Consider the following 20,559-nt stretch of genomic DNA (forward strand, 5'->3'; position numbering starts at 1 on the left):
TGCTGTCATTCAGATCGACGTCAACAGACTGGAGAACTGGGCAGAGAGAAATCTCATAAAGTTCAACAAAGAGAAGCGTGATGTCCTGCATCTGGGGTGGAATAAAACAAACCCAGTACATGCTGGGGGCCAAATGGCTGGAAAGCAGCTTTGCTTGAGATCCTGGTGGATAACAAGCTGACGGTAAGCCGGCAATGCTCCCTCACAGCAAAAAAGGCCAAGGGTGTTCTGGGCTGCAAGGAGCAGTGTTGCCAGCAGGTCAGCGGAGGTCCTTCCTCTCTGCTCAGCCCTGGTGCAGCTGCATCGGAAGTACTGTGTCCAGTTCTGGGCTCCCCAGTGCAAAAGAGGGATGGAGCTGCTGGAGCAAGTCCAGTGCAAGGCCAGAAAGATGATTAAGGTCCTGGAGCATCTTTCATGTAAGGAGAGGCTGAGAGAACTGGGATTCTTCAGCCAGATAAGTGAAGGGTTGGGGGGGTTATCATCAATGTGTATAAATACCTCATGGGAGGGAATGAAGACAAGGGATCCAGATTCCTCTCAGTAGTGCCCAGTGACAGGACAGGAGACAATGGACACTAACTGAAACATGTGGAATTTCATTTGAACACAAGAAAACACCTTTTTACGGCGAGGGTGGTCAAACACTGGAACATGTTACCTGGGGGAGTTGTGGAGTCTCCATCCTTAGAGATGCTCAAAGCCCAACTGGACACAGTCCTCATCAGCCTGCTCTAGCTGACCCTACTTGAGCAGTTGATGTTGGAGTAGATGTTCTCAAGAGGTCCCTTCCAACCTAAACAAGCCTGTGATTTAGGATTAAATGCCCGTGTTAAACTTCCACTAGTTACTAGAATTTAGCGTCCTTAAGTTTGTGCCTTTTCTTTCTCTTGGAAGGGTGGAGCTGTCGTACAGTAGTATTCTGAGAAGTATTTGAGACTGGAATAGATCTGGATGATTGTGTGCATTTAAACAGAATTTTTAAAGTTTTTTTAAAAAAAAAAAAACTTTTTTTAAGTATATGGATCTTTGACATTGGACGGGATGCTATGCATTGACTGAATTCAGTTGTTAAACTTAGCTTTGATTCCTGTGCATGTGTTTAACTTCAAGTGCATGACTTAATTCTGTGAGTTACAGTTTAAATGTTGGCAGATTTGAGGAGTTGAGGGTTTCCTGGTAATTAGGCTACTGTGTTGCTCTTGCAAAATGGGAGGTGCAGAGTCCTGTGTTGTAAGAGCCAAAATTCCTTTATTTTGGTATATCCGGTCACGGAGTTGTACTGCTTTTAAAAATGCTGAAGAATGAGCATAGAGATCCCACATCAGTTGTGAGAATCTTAAGAGGATTTTTTCAATATACTTTCAAAGCAATAAGTTAAGCTCTTGCAGATCTCACTAGATAGTGTATCAGTTAATAATAATGATATTAAGTTTCAAAGGCTTAATGTATTTTCTAAAACTGTAAAACATGAGAAGCTAATGCTGTAGATATTGTTTCAGAGGGAGCGTAGGAGCACCACTGAATAGAAGATATTTATCCTGTGTAAGGCTTGTGACCATAATTTAAGAAGTTTACTATTCACATCACAAAGCAACAGATGAAATTTGATTGTCAGCACATTTAGAATTTGTGGAAATGCATTCTGTACTTTCTTCATGCACTTGGAATCAGTGAGGGTGCCCAGGTTATTCTGTATCAAATTGTTAAAATCTTTGTTCATCACCTTTATTGTTATGGAAAGTATGAGGGAAAAGAAACAGGCATAAGGTTTCTGCCTGCCCCATATCTTCCTTATACCTGGTATAATTTGGCAGAATTTTTTCCACATTTTAATTTCATTTTCTGAAGGTGGGAAAGACATGAACAAATGAGGAGAGCTAATTATAAAAGTCCCTTTAAGTTGCTTTACCAAGATTTTAAAGAATTAAATTGGGATATACATTATTGCATCTTTAGGGTTTTTTTTTTATTATTTGTGATTCATTGTACGCTATTGTTAAGAGTCGTTGCTTCAAATGTGGATATATGCTGCCTTCCTGGAAGCAGAGGTTGGAACTCTAGGCAAAAGCTTTCAGATATTATATACTTTAGTGGGAAACTATTCTAATTAGTCTGTCCACAATGATGCTTGAAAGTAATGTCATAGCAGTGGCTGTTAAATTAGATTGCTTATAATTAGTTTGTTAGTTATAATTAGTTTGATTTTTTTTTTCTTTTTCCCATTTGCCCTTCCAGTTGCTGTTCCACAATTAAAACAAACTAAACTAAGATAAAAAGATATTAATCGTTAATTTTCTACTTTTCTTAAGTTCACTTTGTCCAGTAATTTTGACCATGTCTCTAAAGGAAGTGGCATTGTTTACTGTCATGATATAGTAAAATGGAGAAAGGTTCTGATCTCTTTAAAGTCTTTGCACGTGATACAATGGCAAGCAGGTTTTATGTTTCAGGAATAGATCAGAAATCAAGTGTATTTTTCCCTATCAGTTCAAATAGAGAAGGTGACACCTTCCACTGTATGTTGGCAGATCCTGTATTGTGCGCAATGTCAGCAATATCTGGAATTGTACTGTGAGACACTGGAAGTCTCTTAACCTTTGCCTTAATCTGAGTAATCTAAAAAACTTTACTCTCCAAAATAATTTGTTTAAGGGGAAAAGAAGGTGGTAGGAAAAAAGGGAAAGGGAAGCCTGGGAAATTAGAGCCCTTAAATAAGATCCCAAGTTAACACAATTGGTTTTGTTTTTATAGGTCTGTGCTTTAATCCTTTACTCCTTTTGAATTCTATCAAAGGGTATTGTTTTTATGAGGGAATCTGGAGTATCTAAGTATTTTATGTCTGGTGATGGGACAGTGGATGAAGCTGATACTATTTTGTCGTGAGGCTTACTGTATTTGGAGAGGCATAAATAGGAAACATGTTCAAGTAGGTTAAATATTAAAATGTGGCTGAACCAGCTACTTCTTTTCAGAACATCTAAGCATTTTGGTTAGCTTTTTAAATGCCCATAATAATTTTTGCAATGAACTAATTTTTATGCTTAACTTGGTTTTTAGTCTCTGATTCACTCAATAAATTGTTGTCTCCCCCCCCCCCCCCCCCCCCCCCGTGTTTTCTTATCATTCCCACGCCATAGTACCTGGTCCCCCCCCCCCCCCCCCCGTGTTTTCTTATCATTCCCACGCCATAGTACCTGGTTATGGATTACTATGTTGGAGGAGACCTGCTTACATTGCTCAGCAAGTTTGAGGACAGACTACCTGAAGATATGGCTCGTTTTTATTTGGCTGAAATGGTGATAGCTATTGATTCAGTTCATCAGTTGCATTATGTTCACAGGTAAGTAATTTGAGCTCCAAATTCCTGTTGGAGTTATGGGGAGCTACTTGATGGAGTGAAAATAATTCCTGTTAAAGAGTTTAAGCTAGTAACAAGCATTTGCTGTAATAGTAAGCACGATAGAACTGACCTGCCTACATCTTGTGCTTATTGAGAACTGTTGCTAACCTTGTACCGTACGGTCAGAGACATGAATGAATATCTGAATGCATGTGATGAATCTTGCACACTGGCATGTTTCAAAGTTAATGATCCATAATTTATAAAAGCAAAACTGGAAACCTGTTTGTGAGATAAGATAAACTTTGAACAGGTTTATTGAAGGGTCAGATTCTGTTTCTTAATTTGTTCAATCTATGTGGAAGTTGAAAACACACCATTGTGTCACCTGTTTGGGATTTTTTTCGCCACTTTCTCTTGGACTTAATGAAATTATCTTTAAAATGAAGTGAGAGGATTTTGCTAAATAAGTGGAAGTACTTAAATTGTGGTACTTATCTTTACCTTGGTATGTAAAAAAAAATAATCTGTTCAAAGGAAAATATTAAGTCATTTGTGTCTAGCTTTTGGAGGCCATGATTGATTTTTCCACAAAACTAGTGTCATCTTTTCTTTAATGTATCATTCTCTACTGAATTCCATGGTCGTTCTTGTATGCAGAGCGAAAGATTACCTTACAAGAGGCAGAATTTTCAAATGCACTCAATAGAGGTACTTTGCTCTGACAGAAATCAGGAGGAAAACTCCCGATTTTTTAAGCTGAATCATTAAGTTGGCAGCATGAGCTCGTTTGATATGTCCATCTATCGCCCTTAATCAGAGTCTATACTGGCCATTCCTTCTTTTACTGTTCCCATTTGGGTGCTTTGCTCCAGAAAAAGTTTTTTGTTGTTGTTGTTCAAGAGGTGTATTGTGGTTGGTTTTGGTTTGTTACTGGGTTGTGTTTTGTTTCCTTTGAGATTGTGGCTTTTCATAAAAGAGCTGTAACTAGGAGTGCTTTAAGGTGGGGTGGTACTAAGGTGCAAATTGCTCTTCTGGAATATTTTGAAGTCTGCTGGTTTTGTTGAAGAACTATGTCTTACCTGCTAAAAAGAGCTCTTTGTGATAACGCTTTGTGGAAAAACCCAAGCAGAGTATTTTCCTTACGCAGTTTTCTTGAATTTTGAAGGTTTCAGCTTTATTTCTGAGAAACTGTTTGTTCACTTAGGACCTGATATGGAAGAGTTTTGTATTCAGTTTAATTTGGATCTAACTTTTAAAATGTGTTTGTGGGTAAACTGTTGAGATGCTGTCTCCTGTTACCAGGTGGAGAGTACTTCAGGTACTACATAAACTGCTGTATTTTACCCAATAAGTCTGCATATGTGGTAGTAACTCTTCCCAGAAGAACAGATGCCCACCATCTCTACCTTTTCCTCCAAACAGATCAAACGCTTTGTAATTCAGCACTGTTACTATGTAATATGTGGCAGATGAGATATTTCCATCCTCAATGATGGAAACAATGATTGAAATGAGACCCATTCCACTGTTGGTTTTATTAGGATGTTTGCAACTGGTAAAGCAAAAGAAAGGAAAAGAAAACACGTCATCTAAATGCCACTAATACTCTTTTCCTGAAAATTTAACTGTGGTGGCCGCATCCTTTTTGGGAGGGTGTTCAACACAGGAAAGGACATAGGAGAAGAAGGAGGAAAATACTACTGAAAGATGGATAATGTAGCAGCTGTAGTAGTGGTATTTCAGATGAATAGCCAATGTGCATCAATGTGCATTAGGATTTGATCTGAGTTGTAGAACTAGTTTGAACTAGAAATCATGCTTTAGGCATGTTGTATTCCAGGTTTTTTTCATACAATGAGATAGCAGATTGTTTTGGTTTGTTTCCTTTTAGTGCCCCAGTTCTTTCAGGATAGATTTTCACATTAACCATACATAGTGTTGTGCTTTGACAATAATTTTCTTTTTCTCTGCATGTTTTTGTACCTTTTAAAAATTGTATTTCTGGTTTTATTCTCAGTATACCACTCCTCTTTCTCTTTTCTGTCATTAATCACTTTTCTGTTGTCAGTTAGTTTTGTTCGGGAGTGGTACTGATTGCAGTGGTGGTTGCTGGGCAGACCACTCCAATGTCAAATGCAAATCACTTTTCTTTCCTAAAGTACATTGGCCAAGGTTCTCAAACATCAAATACAAGCAATCTCAGCATTACTTAAATGAAATTGCAATGACTGTATTTCAGGTTTTGGAGTTCCAAATTTGAATGCCATTTCTGCACTAGCGTTGTGGGATTATGGGATGAATGTGTAGCAGGAAGGAGATCAAAATCTCGGTATTAGTAGAATTGTGCAGAGAAATTGTATGATGTTTTTGAAGCTGTCTCCTGAGACCTACTGAATTGAAGGAGAAAAGTTGCTAGCTGAAAATAACATCGGTACTACTGGTTTTAGGATATTGCTAATTTTTTTCTATTTTTATCCACTTTTTAGTTTAAATAAATATGTGATAGAATGTTTTTGAGGTAACATCAATCAGAACTTTGATAATTTTTCATTTCTGATCAATAAATTTCTGTGAACAAATCGTGGAATTTTACATGATGGTTAAATGATGGCTCAGAATGTTAATAAAATGGTCTTTAATGTGTATCTTGGCTTTTGCTATTGTTATAAATGCACCAGCACTGGCATTACCAAATGACATTGACAGCCCCAAGACTAGCTTTAGAAAGAAAACTTCATCTAAGTATATGTGCAGGTATTCACAATGAGGAAGAAAGTACGTATGTATCTCTCTCACAAATGCACGACTTCCTTGGGAGTTCGTGTAGTTTATAACTACCCCTGATACCTTAAATTACTAATTCGTACTAATGAAGTGATGCTTGCTTGTAGGCCAAGGTTAAATATTGTCTTGTGCCAGTTTTCTGCAAACTGTAGTATCATACAGGGTAAGATTTTACATTTATTAGGAATCAACATCAATTTGTGTTTTATAGGTTTGTAGCACCTTTTTTGGGGTTTTGTCTGAAAAAAAGTCTCTACATGCATTAATATTAATTTCAGTTTCAAGGTTGTGTTGTTACTTAATTCCTTGTGGTATATGTTAAAAGCTTATATTTGCATGCATTATCAAATATCCAGGTGTGGGCTAGAGTAAAACTCTTACTGGTTTAAGCTAGGTAGCTGCATTTTATTTATGCATTTTGTATTACCTCAAACATGTAAAATTTGTTTTTCCTACAACTGGGACTTTAACTCCTTAATTATTTTGTTGGTGAGCCAGGTTTTCTCTCCATTTTATGTAAAGTAGAAATTGAGGTTTAAAATGCTTGGTTTTGTCTAAATCCATTTAACTGAAAAAGACTTTGGAAGGCCTGGTTGCCACTGGAAGAAATTTCCCCTGAACTCTGCAAAAGGATACCCTCTGGGCACGTACTAGTCCTAGGCACAGTGAGCGTGCCACTGGTGGCTTTGCACGCCCCTTCAGTTTGTCTGTGCTGCTGCCTTTTGTGCTGTCTTCTGAGACAGCCCCCTCTCTAGTAAGGGTGCATCTAAGTCTGCCTCTGTCCTAAATTCCGTTTGGGACGTTCCAGCTTCTTGAATAGTACAGAGTTACAAGTGTTAATGTGCTTAAGTCATTTTCATCTTGACTTTCTTTCCTCCATCTATTTGTTCTGTGCAGGGTTGCACAGTGGTTTGGTGCAGAGCAAATTTGCAGCTAGGGAGTGTTCAACATTTAGGCTCAAGATCCTCCAGACCACTGCAAAAATACTCATTTAAAATAGTTTTCATTTATTGGCACACACCCATGTTAAACAGTCTTCTTTTGCTATTGAATGGTAAAACAATCCTCACTTACCTTCTTACTAAGAAAATATTTTGGAAGGATTATGAAACACCTATGTTAATTATTATTTTTGTTGGTTAAGTTTGTGGGAGGATAGTTAAGGCTACAGGGCAAGCTCTCAAGTTACATGCATGTCAGATGTCATCTTTTGCATGTGAAAAGATAGGCATGCAAAGCATAAACACACCTACTTCGTAAGGTGTGCGACGTTACGGTCAGCTTGATCATTGTGTTTCTGGTTTTCTAGTTGCCGCTGTCTTTTAGACTGAAGAATTTTAGCATTCTAAACCACTAGATGCACTTTTCCCCCCCTTTTCTTTGCATTTTCTTTATCAAGTTCTGAAATTTAAGTTGGGCTTCACTGGAACATTTGAGTTCTTAAAATGTAGAGCAGCAGAATTCTCTGTGGAAGTGACATCCTTTCTGAGAAATATTGAACATAGGGGAATAAATGCGTTAGAGGGATAAAAGAACTGTCTATTCCCTATCAAGCCAGCCTCTTCTTTGCTTTTAACAAAAAGGTGCTATTTGTTCTTGGTAAAAATAATCTTTGGGACATCCCTGAAATATTTACTGTAGTTAGCAGGCAGCTGAAATCTGGGATTCTTTGTAGGATGCATTTCACTTTCAACTATAAGTTTCAGTGCCAGCATATCCATTTTTGACTTGCTGAATAAGTGGTTTTCTGTCTTCTGGGTGTATCCCATCTTTCCTGATCATTAATTTGCTTAAGTGGAAAATTTGGGGGTGGAAGGCACATCCTAGGGAGTTAGCTGCGTTGCATGGTATGTCTGAGTTGAGTTGGCACAAGGATGAGCCAAGTGCTCTGGCCTTCAGTAAAGTGAACCGTAATTGTGGGTTTGAAAGAAAGCAACAACATATTTTAAGTGTTTACCAAACTTTGCAACAGACATAATGTTGAACACACACATGAAGATGTCCTTACAAAGTGCTGAGAGTGAAGGAAACAGGGCTAGAAAAATAAGGAAAAAATAACATAAGATTATTTTGATAGTCTACTGAAAATGTATTGCTTTGAAATGTTGCGTGGTTCAGTTTTACATGGAAAACTGCAAGGCAGAAAGTTATTTTAGTGAGTATTTGGTAAGCTAGTGCTTCTTTACAAGGTATTCCTTTACAGAGGTAGGAGAGCTCCGTGAGTCGAGGCTCTGTGTTTCCTCTCCATTTTTCCACTGAGGAAGGGCTGGGAAAAAAGGTCATCTTTACAGACTCTGGGTTTTCATTTTGCCCTGTGACCCACTCTACTACAAACGCTGGCAGCTGCTCCCATAGTACCCCCTCAGGGTGGCATTCGATTTGCAGTGCGGATTGTAGGAGGTTAATGCTATTTGACTAGAATTTGTTGGTAGGGTTTCCGAAGGAGCCTGCGATGAACTAGAAGTATTCTGAAATAAAAGACCCATATAGGCTTGGAGTGCCAAGAGCTAGTGGATCGGACTGGTTGTGCTGTCATGTAGAAGACAAATGGTTTCTTACGGTATTGTGTCTAGTGGGAGTGGTAATTTAAGTGAAAGCTGTGTAATGGGTGCCTGAGCCAGCATAGACCTATATTCTGTGTTGTTTGAGCAGAAGGAATTTAGAAACCCTGACTCCAGTGCCTTGAGCTATAGTAGCCTTGAGTAGTCCTTTCAGCAGAGGTGCTTTTACAAATGTATCCTTTGGCCTTTTTTCTCCCATTGTTCCTCTCTCCCCAAGACCCAAGCTCCAAATATCCCTGCTGCTCTGCTGATACAAAGGTTTGTGGGGCTGTGCAACGAACTGAATGAGGACACCCGTCCAAGTTAGAAGTAACTTTACATTTTAACTAACCTGGGTCAGTTCTCTGATCTGTTTGATGAAGAAGGAGAATAGGAGGAAATAGCTTTAAGCTGGTCTTCCCAATAAAATCTACGTTCATCACATTGTGCCCTTTTTTTTTCCCTGCATCCACTGAGTGGTACTTGAGATATCTGGCTATTTATTCAATTCTATGATTTTAAAGAAAAAGGAACACAAGAAGCTGTTGGAGCTGCGGTATCTTAAATGTACTTAGCCATAAACCCCTCAAATAAACCCTTCCCCTTTCATGTCTGATAGCTACCTCCTAAGGAAGGGCATTCTTGATTATTGTCAGCCGAGGAAGGCCAGCAAGGCAAGGAGCGCACCCCTCCATTCTTTCTGGTGAGTCCCCACCAGTCCTTTAGCTAGACAATTATACCTTTATTAGAATGAAGACTTGTAGGAAAAGGAGGAATATGTGGATGAAGGTTTTTTTTCTTTTTTGTGTAGATTGGTATATCTTCTGGGTGCAGTTCCTTGAAAGGCAAATGGATGTGAGCACTCTGTCAGATGGTACGTAATCCTTTTTAGGTAGGAACTGGATGTGGTTGTCATAAAACAGAAGTATGTAAACCCTCCTAAAAGTGCAAATGAGAGAGACAGACAAGAAATAAAGTTTGACTGAAAAGGATCCTTTTTAACCTTGTACCTTAATGGGAAAATTCTTAATGCCGAAGGTCTTCTATAAAAAAAAACCCTGGTCTTGCCTTCCAAGTAATAATGTTTATAGCAAGACTCAGTGGATGCTAAATGTGGTGGAACTTCCCAGGAGATACTGCTGCCTCTAGCATAGAGATTCATTTCACTTCCGTGGTGTTTGCAGAAAAGAAAGTCCATGTTAGAACTGTCATAGCTCTGATACGAGATCTGTTTTAGTGTCTTATGAAGTTGGAGGTGTTTTCAAAATTTCATAACTTCTTTTGAAGACAAAACATTCCCATTTGTAAGCTGTTTTTATGTGAGTTAAGCTATAATTTTACACTCATTCTTTTCTGATTATTTCAGACCTGGAAATATTTCCTTCTACTGCTTTCTTTGATATCCAAAATCAACAGTAGGAAAGTAGGACAAAAACATTTTTCTTATTTCTGAATTTTTAGTCCTAGTGACTGTGGTTCTGAGGGTATAATTAGCTCATAGTTTGGTGGCTGAGGATAGAGTTGGTAATTAACACTTCAGTGATTTTGTTCTTGTATATAAAGCTCGGAACGATGCAGGCAGAAATGAGGATGGTGGTTGTGTGGTGGGAGCCTTCGTTATTCTCAAGTTTTTTGTTATATTAGAGGGAGACTAACTGCCTCATGTTTTGTCTTCAGCAGACTTTCCATTTCATTATCTCTTTTTGTGAACACAGTATTTATTTCATAACTACCTCCTTTCATAGTGTCTCAAATTTTCATTTATTAATACCCTATGTGCTCCTCATGTTCCTCCTTAGAATGCCTTTATTTTAGTTATGATTATGGGCCCTTTGCTTCTTTATTTGAAATACAATTGGGTTTACGTTGTTAGATCAGATTAGATTAGATCAGACTAGAAGCTGCACAGGACAAATTCATTATCATCTTCTGAATTTGAGTGTCGTGTAGATTTGTCATTGCATAAATAAGCAATAATAACTTGGCTTTATTGCTTGATAGTCCTGCAGTGTTAGTATAAAACTGTAACATCTAGATGCTTGAATACCTTAAAGGAGTGTTTTCAACCATTGTCTTTTACCTAGTTTTTTGCTAGAGCATTCTCCCCAGTGAGTGTTTGATGGATTTGGGGTGAGAATGTTTTCACTATCTGAACTGCCAGATCTGACAAGTAGAAAATTGACGTTTGAATTTCTGAATTAAATTGCTGTCGCACCAACCACTAAACGTAATACTTCCTTTTCTTCATAGTAAATTAAGATATCCTTGCAAGATATCTTGATTATAATAAGATATCAATGCAAGAATCTGATTCCTGAAAGGGCAGTTAGGGAAGTGTCAGTCCAAATAACCCTGTCTGCATTGAAGCTGTTCTACGGTAAGCATTTCCTTGTTACATTTCCAGGGGAGCTGTTGTATTATTAGAAGAGCCTACTCCATGTTCCTTTTTAATATCAGCAAAATATTACTAGATTTTAACTTCTTACATGAGAAAAAATAGGTCACTTAACATCCTGCAAATTAGAATACTGCTTACAAAGCAGATGCTTGCATAAGGTCATGCTTGGTTCACTTCTGGAAGGCTTCGTGGCTGGGGTCAGGGAAGCAAGACCTTGTGGAACTTTATCTGAAAAGTTGTATTAAAATCTTTATTGACTCAGGTGCAGTGATGTTTATGCTGTTCAGTTTTTCTTTATTAGCTCTTGGAGGGGGCAGCCTTTAGCATTTCCTCGTGCGGGAGGAAGCAGTGATATTACTGCCACTGTAACTCAGTAATTTTCAATCAGATATAGTGTGTAAAATCCAGGAAAAGGGCATTAGAAAGGTACAAGAGAGAAAATACTGGCTAGAAGAGAAGGAAAAAAAGGGGATGGGGGCTAAAATCTGATCTGGTGTAATGGTAGCAAGGTTATGTATTCCTCATATAGGAAATTGAACTTTTAGCACAGAAAGGAAGTTACTTGTACGCAGGTACAGCTCTTTGAGGATTCTGCTTAAGTTTAAGTGCTGAAAATTCAGGCCTTGAGTTCCTATCGGAGATATTAAAAAAAAAATATGATTTTGTTTTATTTTTAAGCAAGCATTGTGCCTTACGCTAAAAGAAAAGAGTGTACTACATATGCAACTTGAATACAAAGACTTTTTCAAGAACACTGTCCTTTATTCTTAATAATTGTAATTTTGCTATGTCTGAGCAAACAGTGCACTTTTTTTTTTTCGTATTATTTTTAAAGGTCTGACATGTTTTTCTGCCAAGCTACTGCAGGTACTGGAGAGACTGGGATGCATTTAGACCAAATGCATTTCTTCCTTTATAGCCTCTGGCTACAATTCCTTCCTCAGTCTGTTGCTGTCAAGAGTTTTAGGCAGATGTACGGTGTTTGTTATATCTGGATCATGCTCGTCAATGTTTTGTTTGTTTGTTTTCTAACAACAATGAAACCAAAAAACATATATCAAACTATTTATGTCTTATGTCTCTTATGTGGCAGAGTAGTAGAACTGTAGACATATGCTTCAAACTTGCTCTGGCTTATTCCTGCATGTTTCCTTGGCTTTTGGTTGGAACAGCGATTGTCTTACAGGTTGAACTTACCAAACACATTCTGAATGGTTTATGGGATGAGAGTCTTTAGGATACATTTTTATTCTTTTCCTTCATTTCTGTTTTGTAAGAATAATGAATGTATTGTTTTCATAGTCTTTCCATCAAATTATTATCTTTTTCCTGTGATTTAAACATGATAGGGGCCTAGCTATTAAATAGAGCTATTGTTTTTTTCTGGAGTTGCTTTCAAAAACTGTAAAATATTCCTCTACGAAAGTGCAGTTTTGATCTCTAGTGCAGTGATCTTTTAGAAAAAGCATATTCTTACAATCCTCCTCAGATGCCAAAGGTACTATAGACTAATGCTAATTTTACATATATTGTTATGTTTATACAAGCACGCTTCATTTTTAGTATCTTACTTGTGTGTATGCTGCAGTATTTTTGATTAGTAAAAGACAAATTGTTACCAGAACTACTTCCATGCTGACTAATCTGGTACAGCAAAATCTTTCTACAGTCTGCAGCTGCATGTGAAGCCTGTAAAGGGCTGTCTTAGTGACTGAAGAGGGGTAACTTCGTAGAGTGCCACATGGACGACAGAATGATAAGCAGAAGCTTTACAAAAAACAAAGAAGCAATTGAAATTGTCTAATAATGATTCTTGACAATTAAGTGGTGAATAGAGTCAACTGGGCATCAGATGGCATCCCACTGAGGTGTGTGGGTTCTACGTGCTCTATCAGGGCATATGAAGAAAACTAATCATATCCTTATTTAATTTATGAAGAAAGTGGAGTACAAGTGTGGTGAAAAATAAACACAGTGTGTAATTTCATATGATGGACGTATTTTCTTTTTTTTATAGCAGAGCAGTAGAGCTACAGTATTTCAGTCCAACTTAATTTTATCTCTGACTGGGTAGATACAGCAACAGCCAAGCTACAGCTGAGATTAAGCAGAATATTTAGATTATGAATACTTCCAAAGAGGCTAGTAGGTTTTGGGACTGCAATAAATAAGGGAAGATAAGAAATCCACATGTGCTGTATTTCAAAGACTGGTTTTGATCATGAGAAAGTGTTGCAAAATAGAAGAATCGGAAAAGATAATGTTTCTTTATTTAAATATGAGTCTAAAGAGTTTAGTAGTGATGAAAAAGAACTAAATTTCTGTACCACAATGACTACTTCATTTTGGTCTGTTTCGTACTATTGGGGCTATAGTTAGGTTTTGGCATGTGTTTTGGCAGCCTGATTTAAGTTTCTTGTGCGTAAGTTAAAATTTTAGGGATTTCTTTTACAGATCACAATTTTTGAAGTAGTATTTCATGCCAGTTTTGAGTGTGGTCATTCCTAAAGTTGACATTCACTTGTTCACTCTGAAAGTTGTCAGACAACTTTCAGCTTTCTGAAACTTTAATGGCAAGGATTGTAAATAATATTCCAGATAACGTTTTAGAAAGAACTTGTCTTTTAGCTGCAGTATTTTTCATTCTCTGCTAGGATATTTCTTCCAGTGAAACCAAGAGCTGTGGTTCCATGACACTGAAAGGGTACAGGTATAATATAATCATTTGGTGTACCCATTCCTTCTCTTCTGTCATTTACAGTTGATAAGGTCTCAGTGTATAGGTGAAGTTTCTGCTGTTACTATCAGTAGGCAGGTATGTAACATTTTACGCTGTTAAATTTAATCTGATTTCTGTTATTATAGTCTTCAGTTTAGCCATTTCTTTGTCTGATATTCCAGTTTTCCCTGCTGTTACTGCTGCTTTCCAGCTTTGTGATATCTACAGATTTTATTACCATGCATTTATTTTTGTGCCGAGGTTATTAACTAAAATGTATAATCAGTTTCAAAACTGACCCTGGAGGATTTCCACTAATAATCTTCCTCCGATTTCATTTCCTCTTTCAGTACCTACCCATTGTCACCTCTCTTTTAGCCAGTTCCTGGCATTCTTTCTTTCAGTGGTGCTATTACTCATGTGGAAAAAAAAAAAAAAAATCTATTAAAACATTCTTACGTGATTCTGTGTCAGTTCATAATACTGTGACAAAAATTATCTGATCCTGATGACTTAGCGTGCAAAGGAATTCAGATTTTGCTCGCAGTGTTTGCGTGGTCTAACATGGTGTTCATCATAATCATTCTAAATATTATGCATTATGTATGAGGAAGTGAAAGTTATATAATGTTAAAATAGTCTACGTGTTTTCTGCCCGATTAACTGCGATAGCTCCAAATAATATTCTCTTGCTATTCACTTGCATCTCAAAGCTGTTTCTCCTTTTTAAGAACATAAAACCCCCAAAAGTATAGGAAATTAAATAACAAAAGCATGATTTACAATGATGGCTCTTGTCCAATGTAGCCAAAAAAGAATTTATTGTCAAGTTACAAGTCTTGCATAAACTTTCATTCAGTCTTTGCTTACCTTGTTGCTTTAAACCATAGTTTCTGGAAAGTGTTTGTCTGAGATTTATATTACTAAAGTTATGATGGCTTTTGACAGTCAGATGCTTAGGAGAGTTGTGAATGCTGAAATGTAAAACATCGTAGTTCCCATTTGAATATCGTAAGTGGGATTAACTTGTCTTTTATCAAAAAATCAGAAGGGTTCTGAGGATGTCATGGGCAAGAAACACAGCATTTGTGTATTGTAGCATCTGACTTCAAATTAGACCTTTGCATCCCTTCTCACGGATTTAATTCCAATTAAGGAAAACTGACTTCCCATAAACGATGATGTCTGACCTTAACATGCCTAAGATAAACTAAAAAAACAAAACAAAACAAAAAAAAACCAAACAAACAAAAAAACCCCAACAAAACAACAACAAACCCAGCTCCATTAGAAACACAAACATAGACGCTGCTCAGTGCAATTTCCCTGGGGAAACAGGAGTTCTGTTATCCCGTTTTGCTTGTTCTGGCCTTTTGCTATGAATATACCAACACCCAAAATTTCTGTCCCATAATTTTTAAATGAGTTAGTAACTTCTGTACTATGCCATTAGCTACATGAATGCAAAACAGCTTGCTGATTTCTCTACTTACCTTTTAACTGTGTTGCCATAATCTTTCTGTGTTGCTGCCTGCCAAAACTGTGTCTGTCGTCCTCCCAGTTTACACTAACTGAATGTGTGTATCTTACAGTGTCTTGATGAAACTAACACGAAACCTTTTAACACGCTCACATGTTTTGGAGAGTATCATGTGAAGAACCTAGATTTTCACTCTAACTTTGAGCATGTGTCTTTGCGTTACAGGTACTGATTTCTGTGGGTTAGTAAGCGTCCTATAATGTTTTGTCTGTTCTTGTGCGATTCAGATCAATAAGCATTTCACAAACACGTTTTGGCTCTATTATTACTTCCCAATTCCCTAGTATCAGATTGGTGGAATTTAACATGTGTATATAATATTATTAGCAGCATCAAAATAGTCTAATCCCTCTGCTATAGAGAGAGAGTGAGGAAATAAGAGTTGTTCTGAAAAATCAGGAAATTCCTGTTGCCACATGAAAACAGGGAATATCTTGAACTGGGATGAAGATATTTCTAGTATCCTGTTCGAAATTTTGACACTATCCTCATTTAGTTCTTGGGTTCTGTTATGATTGAAATTCTCTAACTGGTCTGCTTGAACACAGTGCAGCAGTTACTGAAGACTAAATGTACATTTAAGGTAAAAATGCAGCTAGTTTGTGAAATAGTTGAGATACACATGCTTGTGTGGGGTTCATACTGCAGGCTTCGACTTCATTTGTATTTTATGGTAATGAGAATTCTTGGCTGAAAGTGTCTGATGCTGTGATACTAGTTTGTACAACATTCAAATAGCATCAGTAATAATCTTACTGAGATTTGTAATTACATTTGCATAATATATTAACCAGAAGAACTCTGAATACCTTATCTGCTATGTGCTACTTCACAGGAGGTCAGAGCTGGTCCCTTCAATAGGCTTTATTAGGGAGCTTGAAAGCCGACCCTAGACAGACAACAGGAAACTGGAAAATTGGGTCTAGCTAAGAAGAAAAACGTGATTAGCTCAAACAGAATTCAACTGGTAAATCCTTGTTGTTATTCCTAAATAACTGATCTTCTCTCAGGATTGCATACTTTTATGAAAGTGTCAATAACTGATGGTTCTTTTATCATTATAATTTTTTAGGGTCTTGCAACAAAGTCTTTGCAATACTAATACAACTGAAATGTAGGGAAAAAAGCCACGGAAGTCTCAGAATTTATCTAGGAAGATGCCTGTGACTTATTTTATAAAAAGTATACCTTGAAGCAGATAGATGAGGTACTTGCCTAGTCTGGTCTCACAGGCCAGCTGATTCACCTCGTGCCAGGGTGGAGGATTTCATGTCAATATAACATTTGAGTTGAATTTAACCTCAGCAGATGCAATTTTCAGGAGAGTGGCAGAGGCTTTTTTTGTAAACTTCTAGTCTAATTGATCCTTTTGAACCACGATTTTATCATATCGATGAGAATGTGTGTATGACATTCAAATCTCAATGCTGGGGTTTTGTTTTATTTGTTACATTAAAGAAAAGTAAGTCAGGGAGTACTTTCCCACTATTACATAGTTTGTATACTCCTCAGCTCCAGATCTATAAGAAGCAAGAAGGTAATTTATGTAGACATTTTAAGGAATGTTTTTATTTGTTAAAGGAACCAAATATCAAGTTGTCTATCTAATTGTAACAGATCGTCTGAAGTTGAATACTAAAAATTCAGTATTTAAACACCATCCGTTGCTTTCCCATGTTTCAAAACAGAATAGGCGTTTTTCTTTGAATGTGTGAAAACAAAACCAGTGTTAGGCATGTAGGTAACTTTGCTTACTTATGAAGCATTGTTTTCCCAGAACAATTCGGTAACAGTGGTGATAATGTCAAGAACTGTGGAAAAACTTTTCCATTTTTTGAAATAAACACCCTGCTGGAAGCCATTTGGCTGGTGGTGAGTTCAGAAAAGTCTCTCCTGGTTGGAGCTGAAGCACAGGCACCAATTAGGAATGATCTTTGACTCCACACTTTTGAAAATGAGGACAGTCTTACAGGGTGTTTAATTTGAAATGAGTAAAATTTTTACTTTTTTTTTTTTTTTTTTTTTTACTCAGACTTCTCCTGAAGCAGATCAGTTATAACACGTGTCCAAGGAAAGTTTTTGATTAATGTGATACGTAAGCAGAGTTCATAAATCATTTATAGGTGTAAGTGGTCTATTTGCTAATTTAAGTGCTGAACTGCTGTTTCCTGCTCTAAAGAATTTGCTTTTCAATTTGGTTTCCAGTGAGAGGAAGGTAATGCTTGAGTCTCAGCCAGACAATAATGATTAATACAGATATTAATCAAGTCACATAAGTTCAAATATCAATCAACTCCATGAAAACAAGCGTCAAAACTAGCTAAAACTGCTCATTATGTTACATGAGTTCTGAAATGCATGTTCTGTAACATTACATATAGCCAAGGACTTACTGTCAGTCTCCTTCTTAGCTATTAGATGCACAGTAGACAACTAATTCTACTTAAACAGGCAAGCAACAATGAGATTAACCATAGGTTAAGTGACTGAAAATAGCAACTTTGATCCTCCAAGTGACCAGCTATTTAAGTGGAGGAGGATACTAGATGGAAGACAAGCGTGCGTGAGGGAAACAAGAAGGGGAGGAATACATGAGTGACTTCTGAGGGTGGTGGCGGGGATTTTTCGTACTTTTGAGTATTCCTGAATAACTGGTTGTTTGAAGATAGTATTCTCTGACTTGCTTTTAAAAATGTGAGTTCAACCCCAGCTTTCCCTCAGTAGTTGCAGTTCTTTGTTTGAATCTATCTTTAATACAACATTTGTAATTTAGGCATATCAAATCGATCATGTCTTAATCTCTAATAAAAAAAAATTAGCAGTGCTATGAAGGGCATAGTTTCCTACTATGTGTTTTCTCATTATAACTTCTCAATATGAATTCTGTTGTATTCTGTCATAGGATCTAAAAATGACAAAGCTTGAATCACTTTCCGTAGTTTTCACTGAGGTGCAGGCTTCTGGTTCACCTGGGTGCTTCAGCAAACTTGATACAACCTGACTCTTACCACCTTCCCCTTCAGCTGCCTGCACAGGGTGCTGCTTTTCAGCATTTTAAAGACTCTCAAATTGTCTTTCTGACAACTCTTTCCTTCTGCAGTTCATGACTTTTGTATGAACATTGAATGTCAAAAAGCACAATAGAAAAGAAAATTAAGAAAATTGACTATTATTGAAATAATCAACCATCAGGCTAGGAATTTGAAGCACATCCTCACATGGGCCGCATCCTCCTGTTCACTGTTTTCTGCCCTTTCCGTTCTGCTTCCATATATGTTTGTGCTGTGCAGCAATAAGGGTCAAGGAGCTGGTCTTTGTGAAGAAAAAATCCCCAGACTGTATCCCATCTTGCTTGGTATCCCATGGTCGGATGAAGGATCATAGCCTCAGTCTCTTATAAAAGCCTCACCCAAACCCTCTGCAGCCTGAAAAGCAGACAGGGAGAACCCCTGAGTGTAAGGAGTTAGAATGAAAATCCAAGCCCTCATTATATAGACCAGAAATCTGTTACTTTGAATGTGATTTTAGTGTCAAAAAGGAAAGCGCCCTACTGTCTCAAAATAGCAAAATAAGAGCAAAAAAAACCCCAAAATCTTTCAAGAAGTAGTAAAACTTTTTCAGATGGGCATAGTCAGAAAAAAAACCTGTACATTTTTCACATTGAATTAGCTTAACACAACTGAAAAGCTAATGCCAAATAATAATATAAAATGTATCTTGTTTTACTTGTCAGGGTGGCACTTCTGACTCAAAAGATTCATTACCAGCGTCTCTTGTATTCAGGTTTGGGGAAGGCCGGTCGTGCGGGTGAGGCCGACGTGCCAGGTGTGGCTGCTGCAGCGCAGTGGCTTCGGTGCTTCATCAGGCAAGCACTGCCTTCCCAGTCAGGACTCTGAGGCTGAGCAACTAGGCACGATGTTTACTTTTCGCCCTTTAAAATGGAGTCCTAGGTGTTACAGTAAAGAAAAAAAAAAATACATCATGACAGAGGTGGGAGGATTTGTATGTTTCTTCGTTTGTGTTTTCCTCATGGATTTAAGAGCCATTTATGTCCCTCTTCAGGTCCTTCCACTGGTGGGTTCTTCCACCCTGTGTGCTGTTCTCCCTGCGGAGGAATTGGTGGAGAATTTCATGGGAGGGTTGTGATATGATTCTTCATCTGGCTATGGAGGAGCACACAGGAAACAATACAGTCCTCTGCTGCTGCTTTCTTTTCAGTACAAAGCTTTGCAAGTGTACGCTCCTGTAAGGCACTCATTCTTTTTCTTACTGCCTTCAGCAAGGCTTTGATTCAGCCTGTATCAACACTGGTCAGGTTGAACTGGCAGCTATTCATGTGGTTGACATAGAATGAATAATAACATGGAATAATCTAAATTTCCAGTGAAATACCGTTTTTCTTCCTTCCCTTGCGCACATATATAAATGTGCTTTCACACATGCTCATGCTCTCTTTTTCTCTGTACCTAATAATCAGTCACTTTGCACTTGTATTTAATGGCAGTATCTTCTGCATTTTAACAACTTATGAACAGAATTTCTTCAACACAGCTATTCATTAGTGCATTTAATTTTTTTGCAAATAATCAAAAGGCAATAAATACAATGGCATATTTGCAATATAGTAAAGAACATGATCAAGCTGAGGGGAAGCAAGAGAGATTATCCTAAATTTAGTTTTATTATTTCAGGAGTAGTAGGTTCTTTGCTCTCTCTGCTGTTCTACTTTTTACTTACTCACTAGGAAGGAATCTTCTTTCCTATTAGCATTTAACCTATATACTATTAATTTAGGGCACAGTTAAGTAGAAGACATCTTTGGACAAGCCATGCTTTTGTCTGTTGTACTTCAGTAGCCCCCTCCCCCACCTTTTTTTTGGAGGGGGTAAGATATTCTTAACAACACTGACGTCCATTAAAAAAAGGGGAATCACAAGTATCTGTGTAACTACTGAGTAAACCTTTATTGGAGAAGGAAGAAGAAAGCAAAGGATCTATGCAGCACATTAAAATGGCTGTATAGTAGTGTTGTTTTCTGAAACATTCTTCTTCCTGCTGGGCAGGAAGGTCTTTCAAAAAATATGTGAAATCTAAAGCCCTGCTAGCCTGGGGAAAGAACAGTAAAATATATAGGATATAACAGTGCTTCTTCACATGCTTGCAACAGCTATGGCAAGTATTTGATGTATATATTTGTTCTCTTGGGATGGCACTGGTTTTCTTCTCATTGTAAAC

The 20,559-nt window shown here is 37.5% G+C and overlaps 1 protein-coding gene across 1 annotated transcript in view; it reads left to right on the forward strand.

The window, feature by feature from the left end:
- Window positions 1-20,559, forward strand: part of CDC42BPA (CDC42 binding protein kinase alpha) — a gene marked incomplete at both ends in the record, with an annotated part of 187,707 nt that overhangs the window by 75,050 nt on the left and 92,098 nt on the right. The window contains one exon of the mRNA XM_082307118.1: window positions 3,192-3,340. Within this exon, the coding sequence (XP_082163244.1) occupies window positions 3,192-3,340 (149 nt within the window). The remainder of the gene's footprint in view (window positions 1-3,191; window positions 3,341-20,559) is intronic.

The sequence above is a fragment of the Platalea leucorodia genome (genome assembly GCF_965183815.1).
Source record: "Platalea leucorodia genome assembly, chromosome: 3".
Classification (NCBI taxonomy): domain Eukaryota; kingdom Metazoa; phylum Chordata; class Aves; order Pelecaniformes; family Threskiornithidae; genus Platalea; species Platalea leucorodia.